The 20,788-nt window shown below is 39.5% G+C and overlaps 1 protein-coding gene across 4 annotated transcripts in view; it reads left to right on the top strand.

The window, feature by feature from the left end:
* Nucleotides 1-20,788, top strand: part of Dock4 (dedicator of cytokinesis 4) — a 415,077-nt gene that overhangs the window by 311,340 nt on the left and 82,949 nt on the right. For all 4 annotated transcript variants that reach the window (XM_051145099.1, XM_051145092.1, XM_051145105.1 and 1 more), the window contains exons 26-27: nucleotides 5,604-5,702; nucleotides 18,077-18,171. In XM_051145099.1, the coding sequence (XP_051001056.1) occupies nucleotides 5,604-5,702; nucleotides 18,077-18,171 (194 nt within the window). The remainder of the gene's footprint in view (nucleotides 1-5,603; nucleotides 5,703-18,076; nucleotides 18,172-20,788) is intronic.

Consider the following 20,788-nt stretch of genomic DNA (forward strand, 5'->3'; position numbering starts at 1 on the left):
TGGCACCCAAGGATGGAGATCTTTGTGTTACTCTGGGTGGACCTAAAATGTTCAGCCCCATCCATGATCTCTGAGGACCTGAGTATGATCTGTAAAACCTACATTGTAAAAGGAGAAAACCATTTCCTACAAATTGTCCTCTGGCTTCAACATGCATACCATAGCATGTATGATAGATAGATGACCGATGATAGATGATAGATAGTTATACTATAGATAGATAGATAGATAGATAGATAGATAGATAGATAGATAGATAATCAGACTAAGGGACTGCCTCCAAATTAGTGGGTGTTAACTTTGCTGAATAAAAAACAAAACTCTTTAAGTTTTTGAGATGAAATTTTCTATGAAATACATCCAAGTTACTTGGAAACTTTGGTTTTATTCCCTAAGACATAGTTTTTGAATACTAAGGCAGACTTTGTTTCATTCTTTCTTTTCTTTTCTATTTTATTGATGGTAGGAAATTCATAAAGGGATTAATTTTCTAAGCCTTTGGATTTTGTTTTTAGAACAAAAATTAATTATTCTTATCATAAAGCTAATTTGTAGATTTGGTTACATTTGTAAGAGTATATAAAGAAGTCGTGTATCTATACCTTAATTCTATTGTAAGAGATGCCTTGATCACTCACAAAGGAGGTTCTCTCTGGTACTGAAGATCTAGGTAGCCCCTCCACACTTTCCATGAAGAATAGGCTCTATGATCAGGGAGTTTCTACATGGCATGTGTACAGTGCACAACTTGCAGTTCTTGCAGGCATGTGCATCTGTAAAGAAAATCAGTTTCTGCAAACATGTCACACTGGCATTTTCCAGGCTTCTGTGACAGCACCCAGTGTCCTGCCTCCCAGCAACCCCAGCATTAGAACTGCTTCCACTGTATTATAATTCCAGATAACAGTAGTTATTTGGTTTGGTTTGGTATGTGTTTCTTGGTCGGTTGGTTGGCTTTCTGAGACAGGGTTTCTCTGTGTAGTGTTGGCTGTCCTGCTACTCACTCTGTAGACTGGGCTGGCCTTGAACTCAGATAGCCACCTGCCTCTGCCTCCTGAGTGCTGGGATTAAAGGGGTGTGCCCCTACAGCTTGGTTAGTAATTTTTTTTTTTTTTTACCATTTTTTCTCAAATGTACTTTTTGTTCTTCTACAAGCTATTTTTAAACCATAAATTTTTTTTTCTGGCTAAGTATACCATTGTAATTGGTTCCTTTAAAACACCCAATTAATTGTACATAACAGATTTCATAAAGCAACATAAATGGCCATTTGTCTCACACCCTCAATTAACTGTCTACCAGAGTTCTCTACAATGCATAAATGTTTCCTTGCATGAGACTGTATTAGGTTGCATGTGTAGTGGGTGACTTGTCTCACCACTGGCCCTGTCTCAGATGCTCCAGCATGCCTATCTGAAATCTTCAGGTACTGTCATTGGTTTGTAGTTAGAGAAAGTTAAAAGTAGCATTGTCTAGGAAACACCTAAAGAAAAATAACAGGCACATGTTTAGCAGAAGTTTACTGAAGATTTTTGGTGTAGATATAAAATACTCTTGGCAGTTATTGAGAGAAATATGCATTGTACTCTGTATATTAAATGGACACAAGCCACTGAAGACTATTGAATTTTAAAGGCAATTTGTCAAGTAAGTGAATATTCGCCAGTGATTTTTTACTATTCTTTTAAAACAAATTATGAGATTTCATATAAACATTATTAAATGATCTTAAAAGTTTAAAAAATCACATTATAATAAAAAATGATAGAAGTAAAAAAATCAGGCATTTTATTTTCTGAACAAGGACTTGAAATTCCAAAATAGATTCTGTGAGCAAATGTCAGTGAATTGTAAGTGTTGAGATTGACAGTATATCATGAATGTGCCAGAAATTATTTGCCATAATGATAAGTTATTTGCAGTGAGTCTAGCTCAGGCACAACCTGGGTACCAGTTTGAATTCAAAGAGTTCATCTTGTAAATAGATCATAACAAACTATTAAAGGTCTATTCACTAATTTTTTTTCTTGTTTCTAAAATTATTATCTGGGATATATAATTTTTCAAATTTAAAAGGCTTTTAGTGTTTATATAATGTATTACAGTAAGTATTTAAGTATATTAATAATGTGGCAAATGAGTCCAAATAGTTTGCATACAATATAAAAAACCAAGAAGAAAAATTGATTCAACCTCTACCAACTCATCTGCCTTTTAGGCCAAGACATAATGCACTGAGCAGTCTTAGCATTAGGTAGGTTCTTCTGTATTTACATACAAACCATTGAACCCTGCCCCTTCAGTTCACTTGTGTTTCCTAAATAAAATCAATCTGAAAATAGGAAAGAAAGCCACTGAGTAGTCTTCTCAAGGCAGCACCATCAGCATTCACATCCAAGCCTTGCCATTTGCTAGCTGTGAAACCAGATTATCATGTTTGACTGTGTCTACCCAACAAGACCCTAATGAAGAATGAACTTGACAATACACTGTATAGTGACGTACATGTTGTCTTTCCATAAATCATAGTGTTGGCAATGCCTTTTAAAAAGTGTTTTATTGATGTACACTACAATAATTTTGAAATAGAATAAACTTTATATATTTTTTAAAAATAATAAAGTTTATTCTGTTTATTTAGGAACCATTTCAGTGAATAAGACAATGACCATGTCCATCATTCAAAAGTCATTTAGTGTACCTTCTCGTCCCCTTTTATTATTCAGCTGACTGAGATCATTGTACTCCATTTAAACAGAAACCATGGTCATCTAAGAAGAAGCTCTTCAAATGCTGGTCTTTGGCAGCATTTTATCCTCAGCATTTGATGGGAGAGTGGCAGCAGCGAACAGTTGGGAGCAGTAGCCACAGGGGTTGGTGGAGCACGCTCAACTATTAGAATTCTTATGCAAGTCCCAGGCAGCAGGACTCTTAGCCTCATATGTATGCCTAGGAAGTCTGGATTCCTCAACCCTTGTCTGTATCCAGTGTTATAGCTTCTGGCCTTGGAGTGCCTGAGACCCTCTGCTGTAAAGACTTGACAACTTTCTGGAGCTTTTTCAGTAACCATAGCTTACAGTTGTTCTTCATTGGCTCATAGTAGCCTTCTGTTCTCTGTCAGCCTCAGCTTGCCACTCTTTCCTACCTTCTCTCAACTCCTTTTTTTGATCAATTTTTTATTATAATTTATTCAGATTACATCCCAATTGTTATCCCCTCCCTTATATCTTCCTGTTTCCACCCTCCCTCCCTCTTCCACCCTATTCCCCTCCCCTAGACCTCTGACAGAAGGGGACTTCCTCCCCTATCATATAACCACAACCTATCAGGTCTCAACCAGATAGCCTGCTTCTCCTTCCTCTGTGTGTGCTCCAGGCCTCCTCACCAAAGGGAAGTAATCATTTCGGGGACACCAGAGTTCATGTCAAAGTCAGTCTCTGCTCTCCACACAATCATATAGAATTGTCTATCCATTGGCTAGATCTGAACAGGGGGTCTAGGTCTAATACACACATTGTCCTTGCTTAGTACAGCAGTTTGTACTCTTGGGCCTCCCTTGGCTGCGTTTGTGACTTCTAAGGCTGCCTTACTGCTATAGCCACTATCACAGAAATGGCTTCTGAAGAGGAAGCTATGGCCAGCCCTTTGCTGATAGGACCATTGCTGCTGCTGCTGCTGCTGCTGCTGCTGCTGCTGTGGCCACCACCGCCACAGCCACCGCTGCCAACTGTGAGGAAGCTGCATGGCTTGAGGCTCTACCTCTATTTACAGCATTGTAGCAGGCCATTCTTCAGCATTTGCAGCTTAGTATGCCAGCTGCCCCTCGGCTCTGCCTCCTCTTTAGCTCCTAAGCAGCCAGCTGCTTTGCTGTTTCTGCAGCTCACAGTACTTGCTAGTCCTCTGTTAGCGTTCTACCATCTCTGCTGCACTAACATTCTCCTGCCTGCTATTTCTTTCCTCGTGTTAATACACACACTCAACTAAAAGTAGGTGAGAGTAGACAAGCTAAGCCTTTTATTTGGCCTAATGTTGTAACACCAGCGCAGACAGAGCAGGAAGTTGTTTTCTGGCTGGCGCTTAAGATGAGCTAAACAGTCTGCTTATCTAGCCAGAGACAGGATGTTTGCACCTATCATGCAACTGTTTTCATTATTGTTGTTTGGTTTGGTTTTTGCACTGATCACCAAAGTCACTGTGATAGGCTACCAGGGAAAGTGCTCTCCCCTGGCCTAGGTGAAAATGGCTGTAATGTCACCTGAAGTTCTCTGAAGCTTGTGATAGCAAAACCGTATTTTCACTAAAATAACAGTAACCTTTTCTTTATGTTTTCCATCTCATGCATGAAGTATCTGGAATTCTTTTGCTCCTTGACAGGGTAGGAGTTGAATTGGGAGATGATTCTGATAGTCAGCATTAGTGATTTTGTACCATTGTCACAGAATACCTAACACACAGTTTTTAGGAGGAAAGACTTGTTTGAGTTCAGGATTCAGAATGATGTAGCCTGTCATAATGGGCAAGGGGTGACAAGGCGCCTCAGACTGCATAGCAGTGGAAGCTTGCATCGGGGGCTGTCTACATCATGCAGAACTAGGGTCCAGGCCAGAGCCTACAAAGGCTTGCCCCCTAGCAACCTGTTTCTACCAGCCAGAACCTGTTCCCAAAATTTTCCCAAGAAGGCCAACCCTGGCGCATGTACTCTGTACAGAAGCCTAAAGGGGAGGGGCCAATTCCAATGCAAACTGTACCATAACCCATATGACAGATTCTTGACTGTTTACCTTAATATCCAGGGGCAACTGTTTGGCATATCTTTGTGTCACAAATGACTGTTGATATATAAAGAACCAACACGACTCTCAGAATTCTCTGATATAACCATTAACTTCCAAGGGTTCTTATGGAAACTGACAGAAAGACATTGGCCCGAACTAGCCCAACTGCCTGAGCTGCAAAATCTACTCCTCAGATCTTTAAATCCCCAGTGTTAATGTGATACTATAGTCTTTCCCATGTACACTCAGGCCAATCTCCCAATTAAAGCGAGCTTCTGTGTGCATCCAGTAAGCCAGCAGTTGCTTCTCCTGTTGTGATTGCATTGTTTTATATCTTTTCTGTTTAGAAGAAGATAAGTTCCTGGTTGAACAAGAATGGTTGCATTAAAAATAGTTTCAAGTTAAAAGTGTATTAGAAAATACAAGTTATAGCAATTTATAGTACTCTCAAAGTCTAAGGATAATGTATGCACTTAGCTTTTTCATTTTTTAAGCATTGGACTTCACAGGAGACAGGTACATAGAGCTCAAATACAAAGAATGGCTATTAACTAAAACCATTTTCTAAAGAGGGATTTGAAGCCAACATTATGCATTGTATGGCGTCTTTTGCCCCATGAGTCAAAAGACCAGTGTTCTGATGAGTTGAAGGAGATCGTGTAAATTCAGAAAAGAAATGTGAAATTAGCAACGTTTAAGAAGACATCACAGGGTTAATTTGGGATCATAGCAATTTTGCAAAGTGTTTTCTTTGAGAACAGTGCACACTAAGTTATTGATGTTTTCTTATGTCCTTCCTTTAAAATATAGACTTTTTATATTCCTTAGGGAGAATTTGTTGCCTGTCTCCTTTCCCTGTTGCGACAAATGACAGATAGACATTATCAACAACTTCTGAATAGTTTCAATACAAAAGAAGAGCTGCGGGTAAGTGATGTCCACGTTTTTCTCCTTTTACTTTCTCTTGTCCTTACGCATTGCTGTTCAAAATGGTCATTGGGCAATTGTTTACCTCTTCCCATTAAGTTTTGCTTTTTCTCAGTTGTCTTAACATATCTTCTTTTCTGTATTGGCTCTTGAGATTTCTTTTATTTAAACGTAGCTACTAGCTGTTATTTTGGAGAAAGGCCTCAGATTTTAATCACATCCATCAAAGTATGTAAAGTAGAAACAGAAAACTCCAAGAGGTTTTGGCTGAGTGTAGATGTTGAACTATGCTCATAATTAGCCAGCTGCTTTGGACTGCAGACATGGCTTAGTGGAGGAGCTCTTGCCCAGTGTTCAAATGGGACTAGGTTTATTTCCCAGCACTTTAAAATGAATGGCCAAACGAACAAATGAGTGAAATGTCACTCCAGTGCCCTGACATTGCACATAACTCATTAGTATTTTTTTATTTCTTTAAACATTGGTTGGAATCTGGAAATTGTTTTTACTTGTTTGTGTGACTTTCCCAGCCTTCAGCCAGTGAGGTTTATATTCCTTGATGTTTAAATCTTTGCTTGGTTCATTGCTCTGAGATCACATCCCTTAGATGTTCAAGCAATAGATGTTTTTACAGTTTAACAGAACATAAAACTTTGAGAAACAGCACCATAAAACATAAAGACCTTGGAGTGGATATAGACTTTATTTTAAAGGCATGGATAGTTTTAAGAAGGAAGAGGGGCTGGAGAGATGACTCAGAGGTAAAGAGCACTGGCTGTTCTTCCAAAGGTCCTGAGTTCAATTCTCAGCAACCACATGGTGGCTCATCTATAATGACATCTGGTGCCCTCTTCTGGCTTGCCAGGCTGCACACTATATACATAATAAATAAATGTAATTTTTTTTTTAGAAAGGGAGATATCTTACTGGATTGCCTCATCCATCCTTGATATGAGGGTTTGTACCTAGTCTTACAGTATCTTGTTATGCCATGATTGCTTGATATCTTTGGGACACCTGCCCTTTTCTGAAGGGAAACTGAGAAGGAATGAATATTGGGGAGAGAGGAGGTAGCAGGGAAAGTGTAAGAATATTTTTTAGTTGAGTTTTCATATCTACTACCCTTCTACACCGCAATCCCTTCAAACCCCACAACTCTAGGTAGATGAAAAAGAAGGTTAGAGGACAAAGGGGATGTAGAACTCTTTAGACCGCTTCCTACTGATTAAGGTCAGTGAGTTCCAAGGGGTAGTCTAGTCTTCTTTGTCAGAATATCCAGCAATCCAGTAATCCAGCAATCCAGCAATCCAGCAATAGCAAATGCAGTAACAGGATTTAAGAACAACAGGGACTAGCAGCAGCTGCTGCAAGCCCTCTTAGGACTCTCCCATTTATACCCTCTCAAGAGTTCCCAGAAATAGGGGGCTTGAGAGATGGCTCGGCACTTAAGACCACTGACTGCTCTTCCAGAGGACCAGGGTTTAATTCCCAGCACCCACGAGGTAGCTCACAACTGTCTGTAACTCCAAGATCTGACACCCTCACGCAGGCATATATACTAGCTAAACACCAATGCACATAAAATAGAAAAATGGGGAAAAGTTCCCAGAATTAAACTATCTGCCGCTGGCACAGACACATTATAGTCAGCTGCTGTGGACAATCTAAAGCAGCCCCATATCCCACATCTGGGATTGAAACAAAATCATATTCACATAATACAGCTGGGTTTTTTAACAAACCAAATTCTCACTACAGGAGAGGGACTGAGGGGGCAAATACTGTAGAGATGCATTGTATGAGAGAATAAGTATTTTAAAAATACAAATAGCACACAAATGAATAATTCTTAGTTATGAGCCAAGTAGATTTTTTTTAAAGTTACAATGTAAATAAAGCAATAAAGTTGAAATACAGTTAAAGGGGGGTTCTGATCACATCTGTCTGATTGCACAACTGAAAATGTGTTCTCCAAGGTCCAAACAGGAGACAGAATTATGTAAAGTATTTGATGTAATAATCTAAGCTAGAAATGACTGTGATGTATGTCATAATTAGTTTCAAATTTCAACTTGATACAACTCGCAATCAGCTAGGAAGAACAGCCTTGGTTGAGAACGTGACTAGGTCAGATTGGCCTGTGGTCAATGTCTATGAGGCATTTTTTTTAAGTTGTTAATTGGTAAGGAGGACCCAGTGAACTGTGAGTAGTGCTATCTCTAAGCAGGTAAGCCTAGACTGTATAAGAAAGATGGCTGAACAAGCCACAGAGAGGAAGCCAGGAAGAAGTGTTCTGCTTTTGGTTTCTGCTTGCATTTCCTACCTTGAGATCTTGCCTTTGTTTGCCTCAATGTTAGACTATAACATGCAAACTAAAATAAGCCTTTTCCTCTCCAAATTGCTTTTGGCTATCGTATTTATCATCGCAAGAGAAAGCATACTAGAATACCCTGAAATAGAGATTGTCATAGAGGCAGAGTCCTTGTAAATTTGGAGATTTGAATTGGTAGGATTTGATGACCCATCGAAAAATATCTTAAAGCTCTCTCCAACTCCTTTTTTTTTTTTTGAAGATAAAAGAGGGGAGCAGAGACGTAGCTGAGATGTTAAGAACACCTACAGCTTTTCCAAAGGACTTGAGTTCAAGTCCCAACAGCCACATCAGGCAGCTCACAACAGTGTGTAACTCCAGCTCAAGTGGATGTGATTAATTTTTTTAGTTTAAAAAAGAAAGGGAAGGAGAGGGAAGAGTTGATTCTTTCCAGGCTTTCTAGCCCCTGATGATTGTTGGTACCATTTCACTGAATAGTGACTTAGAAGGAATAAATGTGAGCAAACTGAATCAAGTTTTAGCCTGAGTTTAGTCACTTAAGGGAGATTAAAAAGGAGATGTTTAGTAGACAGTATCTAATGTTAGGAAAGAAGTCTTGGCTGTAGGTATAGATTTGTGAACTATCAGCCTATAAATAATTGTTATTACAGGAGTAACTGTAAATATCAAGGAGTGTGTTGAGTTAAGAGGGTCTGCCTAGAGGCAGAAGTATTAGGGAGCAAGGAATGATGAATCATGAAAAGGCTCACTGATGCTGGGGAACCAGATGAGCACTTCCACTGTAGTGGTGTGAGTGGGAACCATAATGTCATGGATGGAAGAAAGAAAATACTATGTACTGGGATAAGTCTTTGCATCAAGAATAAAGCAAGTGGCTACTGAAAGAAAGGTTGGATATCAGAGGAATATTTATAGATGAGGTACTCAGAAAGATGTGTAATAATTAGAGCTGGTAGAGATAGATATTAAAGACAAAATAGTGAGGTGCTAGCCCACAAGATGCCCTGAGAAGTTAGAGGATGGGAAAAGAATGAGGGAGGCTCACCTTTCCTAGTATAAGATTAAAAATGAGGTAAATGGAGAAAATGCAAAGTAGAGGTCATTGATTTGATTTACAAAAGGCTAATAATCTGATTTTTATCTACATATTCAAGATCCAGATATCTCTGTTTAGTAGGCCAATTTAGCAGTGCTCAATTTTGTACCAAGCTGAGGTAGCCTTAGTTAAGTCCTTCAAAGCTAATTTGCAATATTTTCCAAAGGTGAGAACATTGATCTGTGATTCCTTATCTAAAGCCCTTAGCATCGATGTCTTTTGGGAGTCGGAATTTTATAACCTCAGAAAGCTGATGTGGTGCATAATACTGTATTCCTCCAGTAAGATCTGCAGTAGAATGCAACATTTCCTCTAGAGGAATAAATAATTCAGGGGAGATTTTTTGGTGCCAAATAGCTTGTAAGACTAAAGCATTTTAGAGCCCTCTTAGGTTTTGATACCTGAAGACCTCTAACAATAAATGCTGTACGTAGACTTGAATATGAAGCAACCAGCATTTGTGTAAATGATTAATACTAATTCATTTCCTTCTCAAAATGAACGCATGAGGTAGGACCCTATTATTATATTGCATATGTCAAGTATTTGATTTAATAAACATTTACTGAGTGCATTGGCTGAACAGAAAGGATATTAAAGATAATCAAATAACTACTTATTAGGAATAGAGAAATCCACTGTTACATTTGTGTAACCACTGCGGGAAGAAGTACAACAATGAGCCAGATACAACCTTCGGAAGTCTAAATGTTTCTAGGGATTGGCAGATGCAGCTCTTGTTCAAATCTGGTCGAATAAAGTTTTATTGAACACACACATACAAACACGCATTATTGTTATAAGTGAGTGTGAACACTCAGGCTTCTCTTCAGATCACATGAACCTTTCACCTTTTAGCCAATTAATATGGTTTCTGTAAACAATAATGGCCAGCAGTTGGGGAACAGTTCCCACTCTCTATCCTTGAGCCACGCATGTGGCTGAACCCTATTTAGCTATTATATTTGTTTCAACCTCCATGTTAATTGGGAAAGCTAAGGAATCCCATAAATGTCCTTAGCTTCTTGCTCAGACACCTAAGCACAGTGTTTCCCTGAGTTTCAATAAACCAGCCTTTGCCTTCAAGTTACTGCAAATTTCATTTGTCACCTCTATAAATGTAATAAATTGTTTCTAGTTAGTAAAGGGAGGCTTATTAGATGTTCCTGGTTCTACATTTAGGTTTGAAATTTGACAAAGTAGCTATAAGGCAAGTGCCAAATATGGTGCAATTTAATGAAAAAGTATGCCAATGTTGGTTTGTATGCTAAAATTCCAAATAACTCATCAGTTTTAAAAAGAAGTAAACAAAACTTGGCTTCCATTCTCCATTGCTGTAACAGAATGCCTGAGATGGAATAATTGAGAAATACGTTTATTTTGGTTCATATTGCTGAGTCTTAGGATATACACACTTGATATTGATAATGACAAATTATGGGCTTAGATTTCAAATGGATAGTTTTGCTATTCTTTATTCCTCGTGTCCCTTCTCTTCCCATTCTTCTTGCCTGTTCAGAGAAAGATTTGTCTTAGCTTTTCCCAAACAGTTCTCCAAATGAAACTGAATTTTGGAAGTGTGCAGTTCTCAAGTAACAACTGAGACTAATAGTGTTTCAGCTCCATTTGTGCTTAAGGAAGCTGGATGCCTGTAGGGCTATTGTTGAAGTGGCTCCTGGCTTTTTGAACAGATGCCATTTCTTCTTGGTCCTCAGTTACTTGTGTATGAGTGGCATGAGGCACAGTGTCAGAGCACAAGTGTGTGGGAGGGAGCAGAAGCCTAAGGCTGGTAGCCTATATTGTTTAATTTTTTTCGTCAGTAGAATATTATATTTTTTAAAAAATGAACAAAAGGTAGTGGTTAGGCAGTGATTAAGTATTTTTTTTCTTTCTGCAGTTAGTAGTGTTCTATTATACACCCACCTTGCACTGGGGGCTAAAGTTTTGTCCATATCCTTGACATTTCATATATAGCACTGAAATCCTCTTTGTTGATTATGAGCTTTCATAATGAGCTACAGGGAACTTGATGTAGGCATGGAATTATACATATTCTGGAACTTTCCATCGTCTACACACTAGCTTTCAGAACGGATCAGATCTAACCTATATCAAATCTATTTTGTTTCTTGTGGCAGGATCTTGACATGTAGCCAATGCCAGCCTAGAACTCAGCTCAGCTTGCCCTGGAACTAGCTAGGTACCCCAGACCATGTTTATCTCATGGTCCTCCTTCCAAAGCCTCCTAAATATGGAGATCATAGGTGACTCTACCACCAAAATTGCCTTAATCCAAATTTATATAACCTAGCAATTTCCTGTTACTACTGGACCAAGTCCAGTATCTTCATCACAGTGTCCCCCCTACCTTCCAACCATAGCCCCCACCCATTTCAGAACACATCCCAGGCTGATAAATTGCTCATTCCTAGCAAAGCATGTATAGCATCTATAATTCTTCTACATAGATTTGGAGTTTTGTTCCTGTTGTTTCCTTCCCATCTGAAATGCCTGCTCTGTGGTGAGGTCTTCACAAGAGATGGTCCATCTTGTCTAATGTGCTGTTCAGTTTGTGGCTTTTGTTTTTATTTTTGTTTTTGTTTTGTATTTTCCATGTCTATTGGCCATGTGAGTTGAAACCATGTCACTGTGTCATAAACACAGAGCCTAAAATATAAATCTATGCTTAATAAATGACTCTTCTTAACAAGTTTCTGCTTGCATTAGCAAGCCATCTTCTCCCACACAGTTATTTTGGCTTCTCTTAATTTGCATATATTGATTACAGAACAATAATTTTGTGATTCTCAAAGACTAAAGAGTACTTGAGAAATACTTTGTATGATATACTTCAAGATTCCATTTGACAGTCCAGGTTTTAGCATGATAAATGTTACTAACACCCCTTAATTGAATTCAAACCCCATATCAGGGCTCTTACACATTTAAAAGTTGTAACAAATTTGTAAAGTAACGCCTGACTGCAGAAATGCATTCTTAGCCGTCTCTAGCCTGTCCATGCTCTCGGTCATCTACCTGCCCTGTGATGCTTGGCAGGGTATCTCTGTGCTCATGATCTCAGGATTCCTGTTCCAGTTTGGTTTTAAAAGCCAGTTTCTACTTTGTGCCACCTTACGACACTACCATCTTTAAACACAAAGCACTCTGTATATGACGTTGGAAATTTCTTCTAAATGACAAATTTAATCCTCTACATTCTGCACAAAGCCTCTCAATGCTTCCATGTTGTCCTTAAACTCCAAACCCCTCACCATGGGAAAGGTAGAGAGTAGTCCCTCCCCTGTCATTATTTACCTAGATTTTATGTATGTATTCTTTATCCTAACTAATGTATCTTTAAATTGATCCCTATTTCTATTTTATACCCATATTTTGCCCCAACCCCTTACAGTCCTGATACGTCCTTGTATTGCTTGTGGCAGGTATCCCCCTCGGTGTGACATTCCTGGCCCCCATGTTCTCCTAGTTCATAGAGCATGCATACACCCACATGGTTGTTGGTTGTTAGTTAGCATCCATATGTCTATATCACTGAACCCTGAGTTCCATGAAAACAGAAAGTATGTCCTTTTGCACACATTAATAATAAACTCAGAGTCACCAATTATGCATCAGTGTCACATTAAGACATAAATCTGTAAAGCGCTTCCGCTTTTGTCTTTTTACCAAGATCTAGCCAAGATTTTATCTCCCTGCTGTCACCTTGTCTGCCTGGTGTGAGTCTGGACCTGTGCCTACTTGAAGTAGTTAACTGTCAGCCTGTCCTTGTATCCATGTCTATGTCTGAGTGTCTGTCCCTAACAGCTTTACTCTGTCTCTTATTGGGTAGCACAGAAAGCATCACATGGGGAAGGGATGAGGGGTACTATACAGAAATCTTTAACAGAGTTTAACAAGAGACTAAATGCCCTACTCCAGCTGACCCCAACTGGCATATTACAAACAAAGCATTATCAAGAAACAGTCATATGTTGCACCTACCATATATGGTGGATATTCATTTTTATAAGGTTTATTTCTGCCCATTTGCTGTCTTCGTCAAGTGATCTTGACATCACACACATATGCATTGCTCATGTGTCAGGGGCATGAGAGAGCACATCATTTAAGATGACAGCTATGTATTAGCTTACGTTGTAAACGTTCATTACCTGGTGAATCCGAGGCAAGTGAGGCTGTTCTTACACTATTCTCTTAAAGGCGCAATGAACAAATGAACAAATAGTCTGAGGACACAGTAGGCTGGCAGTCTTAAGTGACCTCAAGGTATATTATTAATTTTGTCTGTGACATCCAACAGAAGTTCCAGTCTCTTAAAATACAAGCGAGATTTTTACAAGGCATTGACGTAAGAACATGTTGCACTTAAGTGCCTTGTCACAAGTACTTCTTAAATCCTTCTATTTCATAGCTAATAAAATGTGTTTTGCCTAAGCAGGGTTCTGGCAACTAACACAGTGCTGGGAACACAGTAAAGGACCCAGTGTTTCTCAGTGAGCAGATGGAGAAAAATTTTCAGGTCACAGCCTTCCCTGCCTTCCTTGTTTTGGGCCTTTTCTTGTTTTGGAAGATTTTTACTAAAGTCTTTCTTGCCTGAACCTCTTAGGCTACAGAAATAAATCATTTCCCAAATAGGACTTTCTGGTTTCTCTTTTGCTTTGGGCCCAGCCCTGAAGAGCAACAGTGGTATAGTTATCATGATGTGTGTATCACATAGCCAGACACACACCAAAACACTTCTGCCAGGATCCCCGTTCTCAAATGGTGCCATGGACCCCTTGTTCCTGGTGTTATCCAAATAAAGAACATTTGACACAGAATTACTCTTTTTAGCAGAATAAAAAGAACCCGTAAGTTGCATGTACAGAATGCTGGTGTCTACCTCCACAAAAGCACACACATAGGGAAAGGGCTAGAGCTGAGAAGTCTAGAATAGACCAGGAAGCAATAGTTTCTAGGGCAGGAAAGAGGAAGACACAGGAAAACCAGCACTTAGGTCCTGCACTTTACAGTACAGGAGCTTATTATGAACAGCGATCTCTCAAAGGGCAGTAGGCAAATGCTGGCTGAACTACACTGTGTCTCTGGGCCACAATGGAATGTACCCTGTAATCAAAGGAAGCATTGGACTGCAGTTTAGAAAAAGAAAAATAGCAGGATAATATATGAGTAGGTAAGTAGACATAGTGATGTTTTTCAAAACCCCTCTAGCTGCAGGGGACCCCAGAGCCCTCCAGTTGTCCAAGTACAAGAACTTAATTCCTCAGAGATTAAATACATTCCCAAGGCTATTGAGCTATTTATTTAATTGCTGAGCCAGAATTTAAATCTAGGTTTTTCTGATTCTCCCTATTTTTTTTTTCTTTAAATAAATGTGTCCCAGAAATGTAAATGACAATTAGCTGGGTACCTTAAAAGGCTACTTGAAGACCCAAAAAGTTTCCTCAGTGTGTGTGTTGGGGGGATTTATATCAATACCTAGGCTTGTCACCTGCAGCTTTTGCTTTTTATTCAATGAGATAAACAGGTAAATGGGAAGACACAGAGCCAGTTGATATAACCTACTCCTGCCTCTGGAATAATCTTCCCTCTGACCCCAGCACTGAAAAGGAAAAGATGAAGCTGCTATCCCCAAGATAGAAGCTTGCCCTCCACCTCCACCTTCTGACAGTTGTGCAGACAGCAGCCCGGGCTCACCCCACCCCACGCCACACGCATACCTGATGCCTCCAAGTGTGTTGCCTCCAGTTGCCAATGCTGACCAAGTTGTATGGTTAAAAGATGAAAGTTCAGAACTTTAAAAAAAAAAACTGTTTGTTTGTTTTCAAGACAGGATTTCTCTGTGTAGCCTTGGCTGTCTTGGACTGGTTTTGTGGACCAGGCTGGCCTCAAACTCACAGAGCTCTGCCTGCCTCCACCTCCTGGAGTGCTGGGATTAAAGGTGTGCCACACCACACCCGGCCTTTTTTTTTTTTAATCTTGTGGACTATGAAACTCAACTGGACTCCCCACTTACATGGATTTTGTTTCATAAGATAGGAAACCTTTGAAAGATAAAAGCAAAATCCTCTTCTCAAGAATAGTGTATATTCATGTCTCAGAAACCCAAAAGAATCAACTGGATACTGGCATTCAGAAAAGCTTATGGTATTATTAAATGTTGACTTTTGTATGTTACCACCTTGCTAAACATGTTCATTAGAACTAAGTGTTTTCTGATGACATCTTTAGGATCTTTTAAGCACAGAGTATTGCCATTTGTAAATAGGATTAGAATTGCTATTTCATGAATTCTGGTATTTTATGTTTTCATTTTATTTGATCTTAGGACTTTTAAAGTTTTCCTCCTGATTTCAACAATTCATTCATCATTCAACAGAGTGTTCAGTTTCCATGAGTCTGTGTATATTCTATATTCTTATTGATTTTTAGTTTTATTCCAATTGTGATCAGGTAGAATACAAGAACTATTTAACTTTTCGTTTATTTGTTAAGACTTGCTTTGTGTACTCAAGTGTGGCCTATTTTAGAGAAAGTCTCATGGACTGTTGAGAAGAGTGTGTGCTTTGCAGCATTTGGGTGGAACATACTGTAGACGTCTGTTATGTCCATTTCCTTCATGATGCCATTTAACTCGGATGCTTCTTCACTTATTTTTGCGTGTGTTACTTGTTTGTTGGTGGGAGGGGTATTTAGATTACTCACTATTATTGTGTTGTAGTCAATTTTTTTTACACATATCAGTATTTCTTTTACAAAATTAACTGCACTAATGTTAATGTACATATGTTTATAATTATAATATCCTCTTAGACTTTTGAATATATAATGACTTTACCTCTTCTAATATTTTCTTGAGGTCTATCAGATATTAGAATTTCTACACCAGCATGCTTTCAGACTCCATCAGCTTAAAATATCATTTTACATCCTTTCATCCTAAAGCTATCTATCTTACACTGAGAATAAAATAGTATCTAAAGGGGAAAAAAGGAATCAGCTGGAAAACTATTAGAATAATGTTGAGAAGTCCTTTTAAAAGAACCCCATACAGTTACTATGCTAATGACCTAATGTAAAAACAGGGCTGCATATCTGTTCAATCCTCACTCTTCCACTAAGCCACATTGCCAGCCCTCCAAATGACGTAGCCTGCAGTAGAATGACTTAGGGAAAACATGTCCTCCTAGTGCCTCTGCAGACAGGCACAGGATCTGCATGCCCCTCTAAGGACAGGTGACCTAGTGGGAATATTTCCACATGCTATAGATCAACATATGTGTGTCAATGCCAAGGAAACTGAAATAGATTCTTGTCAAAATATTTGTGGGTTTGATTGAAGCTGTTAGAATGTGTAAAAAGAAACACACACACACACACACATACACGAAAGCTACCACATGGTTCTCAGTTTTTAACAGTCTTCTGTTGATATGAGTGACAGTCATAATCTTTTATGCAGGCAGCTTACTTGTTTAGCATGATGTGTTGCTAGATTTGTAAATACAAATATTGTATTTTGAGTTGCATTTTTATTTCTGAACCCCACACTTTTGCCTTCTATCAGATTGTTAGAGAAATATATTTTCCTAGACTTGCTTAAGGTTACACAAAATAAAGCTTTCAGGTTTGCTAGCTGATAAATTTAAGCTAGACCTGGTTGAGCTAGTCTTTCTTTTTAGTAGAAAACTCCAGTTCTTTTATGACAAGTGGTGAGTTCCCTCTTTCCCTTCCTTTAAGTATCATGTGCTATCGTGTCTTGGGTCTTCTCCCTTGTAACACTTAAAGAAGTGCTACTTCCATGTCTGGAAACTGATAACCAAATGTCTGACAACTTCGTGTCAGAAGAGTAAGTGTTCTCACCCAAAAGATGATAACTATGTAGAACAAAGCACTTGCTAATTAACTGGACTTAGCTATTCCAAAATGTATGTGTATGTGTGTGTGTGTGTGTGTGTGTGTGTGTGTGTGTGTGTGTTGCAAGTAGCATGTACATGGCAAAAACTTGCAATTCTATCAGTTTCAAACAAAAATCTTTAACCTTTTTAAAGACATGTGTGTGCAGTTATTCACAGAAGCAGCAAGAGGATATTACATCCTCTGGAGTTGGAGTTTCAGGCAACTGTAAGCCTCACAATGTGGGTGCTGGGAAGTGAGCTCAAGTCCTCCTCAAAAGGAGTGATTAACTGCCAAGCCATTTCTCCAGTTCTAAACAAAAACCTCATAAATTAAAATAAATAAGAGAGCAAAAAAAGCAAAAACATAGGAGCACTAGGACCTTTCTAGGCTGTCAGGTACTAACCACTGCTGCCCCCTGCCTGGTGTCTCTGTGGAGAGTGTCTTGGTGCTCTTGTAGCCAGTAAGCACTTGTCACCTCAGCACGTAGTATCCTTGGAGCTCTGTGCGATGCATGAAGGAAGGCTTACTTTGATTCCCTAAAGTCACACCCATCTCTTAGTTCTGCACCTCAAAAACACCTTCTAAAAACACAGCTTGTTGTGTAAGATCCTCTGATGAAAATAGCCTTCCAAATGTCAACAACCATTAGCTGAGCTGACAAAATCGATTATGCTCCCGGGTTGGGAAGTTCTGATACTTAGGACACTGTACTGGAAGAAAAGGAACGTTTGTCTGCTTACCTTCTGGACAAGTTCCCGTGTTGTCTCCAGGACCTGCATTTGCAGAGCTTGTAAAGATCAGTAAGAAAATGATTTCCGCTCTTCTGGACAAGGAGACAGACGAGGGAGCAGTCAGGTTGGGCAGGGAGGTGGGACTGGCAACAATGCAAGATCCCTTCTCCTGGTAGGTGTCTGCAGTCAGACTCCCTTCTTTGCAGGTGCTTCAATAATGGCAACAACACTGCGCACTGTCCTTATGTTGACAATTATGACAAATCAATAAAACCATCTCTCTTCTTTATGCAAGGATTTCCTGCTGCAGATTTTTACTGTATTCCGAATATTGATACGCCCAGAGATGTTCCCCAAGGACTGGACTGTCATGCGCCTGGTTGCCAACAAGTAAGACTTTTCAGTTGATAATTGCATCTCGACTTGCAAGGGAAAAGGATGGTCTAGAATGTTCTTTGTGGTTTCATCACAAGGTAAAACCTCCACATTCTAATGCGTTTTTTTCCTCTACCAAATCAACTTTTCAATCTTTTTAAACAATATCTACCTATTGTTTTGAATTGTTATTTAATATATCTATACTATTGTCTTTTAAGGATCAAACTGTATAGCCAGGCATGCTGGTACACACCTTTAATCCCAGCACTTTGGAAGACAGCAGTGGTATATGAGTTCGAAGCCAGTCTGGTCTGGAGAGCAAGTTCCAGGACAGCCAGGGTGATACAGAGAAACCCCTGTCTAAAAAAAAAAAAAAAAAAAAAAAAAAAAAAAAAAAAAAAAATTAAGTAGTGTAACAGGGTGGTGGTTCACCCTGTAATCTTAAGCATTTGAGAGGGACAAGAGCCAAGACAGAAGCCTTGGACCTGGTGAGAATGGCAGGCACTACTCTGTTCCTATAAAGCTCAAGGCCATGGACTTAGCTGCTCTCTCAGCTTCCTGTCTCCATAGGCTCAGAGGACAATGAAGGTGAACTTTAAAACAGGGTCTTCGTCTCCACTTTAAAAATTGATGCTTAGTTCATTTCATTAAAAGCCTCTTGCCATCCACCATTCTCCATCTGCCAACACCCACATGCCTAGGGTGAAGGTGGGATTTTCTGCACACTCACCCTAGGCCAGGGTCACCATCTGCCCCCTCAGATGTGCAGGTATGGTGATGGTGAGAGCTCCTGGAATGCAGGATTCAATTTTTATGAGATACGCTTAATATGGCTTCTCTTTCAGGATGCATTTTTAGACTTGGAGGTGTTAAAAATGATGTGTTAAAAACTTGTAAAGTAACAAATAGTGTCTTGTGGCATATTATATTTTACATAAGCACTGAGCAGCTTCTCCACTTTGAAGACTAATTGAGACTAGTGAAATCACTCTCTTTAGAATTCAGCATATGTATTTTGATATCTGTGAAAGAATCAAGCATCTGCTTCTCTGGATGTCTGAATGCTTTGATAAATTGGAGCTCTTGCTGGTGTCTTTGTCCTAAATTACCAAAGATTCAGGGTACCTGGAAAGGTAGATGAAATGATCTGGGGAGCCAAGCAAGAAGGAGTCCAGGCTGTCAGTAGCAGCAGCATTGCAGAGTACCCCCCCCCCCACACACACACACACATACACTTTGGTTGTTCTGCTTGCCCCATGTGCAGAGCAACATTTGGCTTCAATTAAAAGTTTCGGTGGCAGACCATCAAACTGAAAATAAATTTAACATTTTCTTCCTTAGGTACACAGGCTCTGTGCTTGAGCTTGCTGGAAACCATGACAACAGTATGGCTCTTTGATAATAAATCCTCTGTCCATCCACCTCAAGATCCCTACATTCAGAGGCTTTCATGGTCACATTAGTGGCTCTCGGACTAAGAAGTGCATATGCTACTTTAATGTACATACAATGTTTAAGATTTTCATTGGCAGTGTTAACCAAGTAAGAACAGCTGTGGGCAGAGATGAGGTGTGTGCAATGTATTTAAAGTGAAGATTTCTCCCATAGTAAACCCAAGCCCTTGCTGACCACAGCAATGCCCTATTGTCACCCAGGCTGGTGCTGGTAGCAATCCGGACCTGTTTCTCCATGACAATGGTTAATAGCTACACACTCATCCTCCTTAATGCACAGGACTCCAGGTTGGGACAGACCGTTTCCGTGTGCTCCCTTCTGTCTCATCCCTCTTCTGTGTTCCTCTCAGTGGCAGCAGCCACTTCCTTTTCAAGTTAGGTAACCATATGTGATGGGTCTTGCTTTATAAATAGGACTCAGTCCATAAATATACCCTAGATTATTTTTATTTAGTATTAACCTAAATAACATTGATAGGAAAGTATGTTTCTGAGCTGGGCATGGTGGCGCACATCTGTAATCCTAGTCCTCGGGAAGCTAAAGGCAAAAAGGTTATGTCAATCTGGGCTCCACAGCAAAACTCTGCTGGGAAGGAGGGAGGTGTGGAAAGAGGAAGGAGGCAAGGAAGCATGGTTTCTGAAAGATGTTCAAATTACTGAAAATATTTTAAAGTGTGTACGTGAAAAGTGTTGGACTTTGCTAATGGTTAAATTGGGTTCTAAGAGCACCCATGTCTTCAGAGCTCCCATCTCCTCTTCCTTGCTGCTACCTTTCTTAGACACTTGATTGAGGCGTCGGAAAGACATATTTAACCCAGGTTCCCACTTTCGTTAGCTGAGAAGTCATCATTCTCCTTCCCTTGAACACAGCCAAATAGCCTATCCCAAAATTAAGTATTTTATATGTTCATTCTTTATTCCTGTTTCCAAATGAATTGAACACCTTTAACTAATACTAAGGCTGTGTTGCCTTAGTATTATCACGTTTCTCCTTCATATGGTGTCCCCCAAAAGCTGTGTCCAGATGCCAGGTGCCTTGTATGGTGTTTTTTAAAACCTGTACTTGTATGTACATTTTGAAATACAATAGCTACACCAGGTCTCAGTTGTACTAGAACAGGAAATTTGCCTTCCATCTTGCACAGGACCCCGTAGGTCCCTGGCAGATGTTTCTG

This window comes from Acomys russatus, chromosome 1 (genome assembly GCF_903995435.1).
Source record: "Acomys russatus chromosome 1, mAcoRus1.1, whole genome shotgun sequence".
NCBI classification, from domain to species: Eukaryota; Metazoa; Chordata; class Mammalia; order Rodentia; family Muridae; genus Acomys; species Acomys russatus.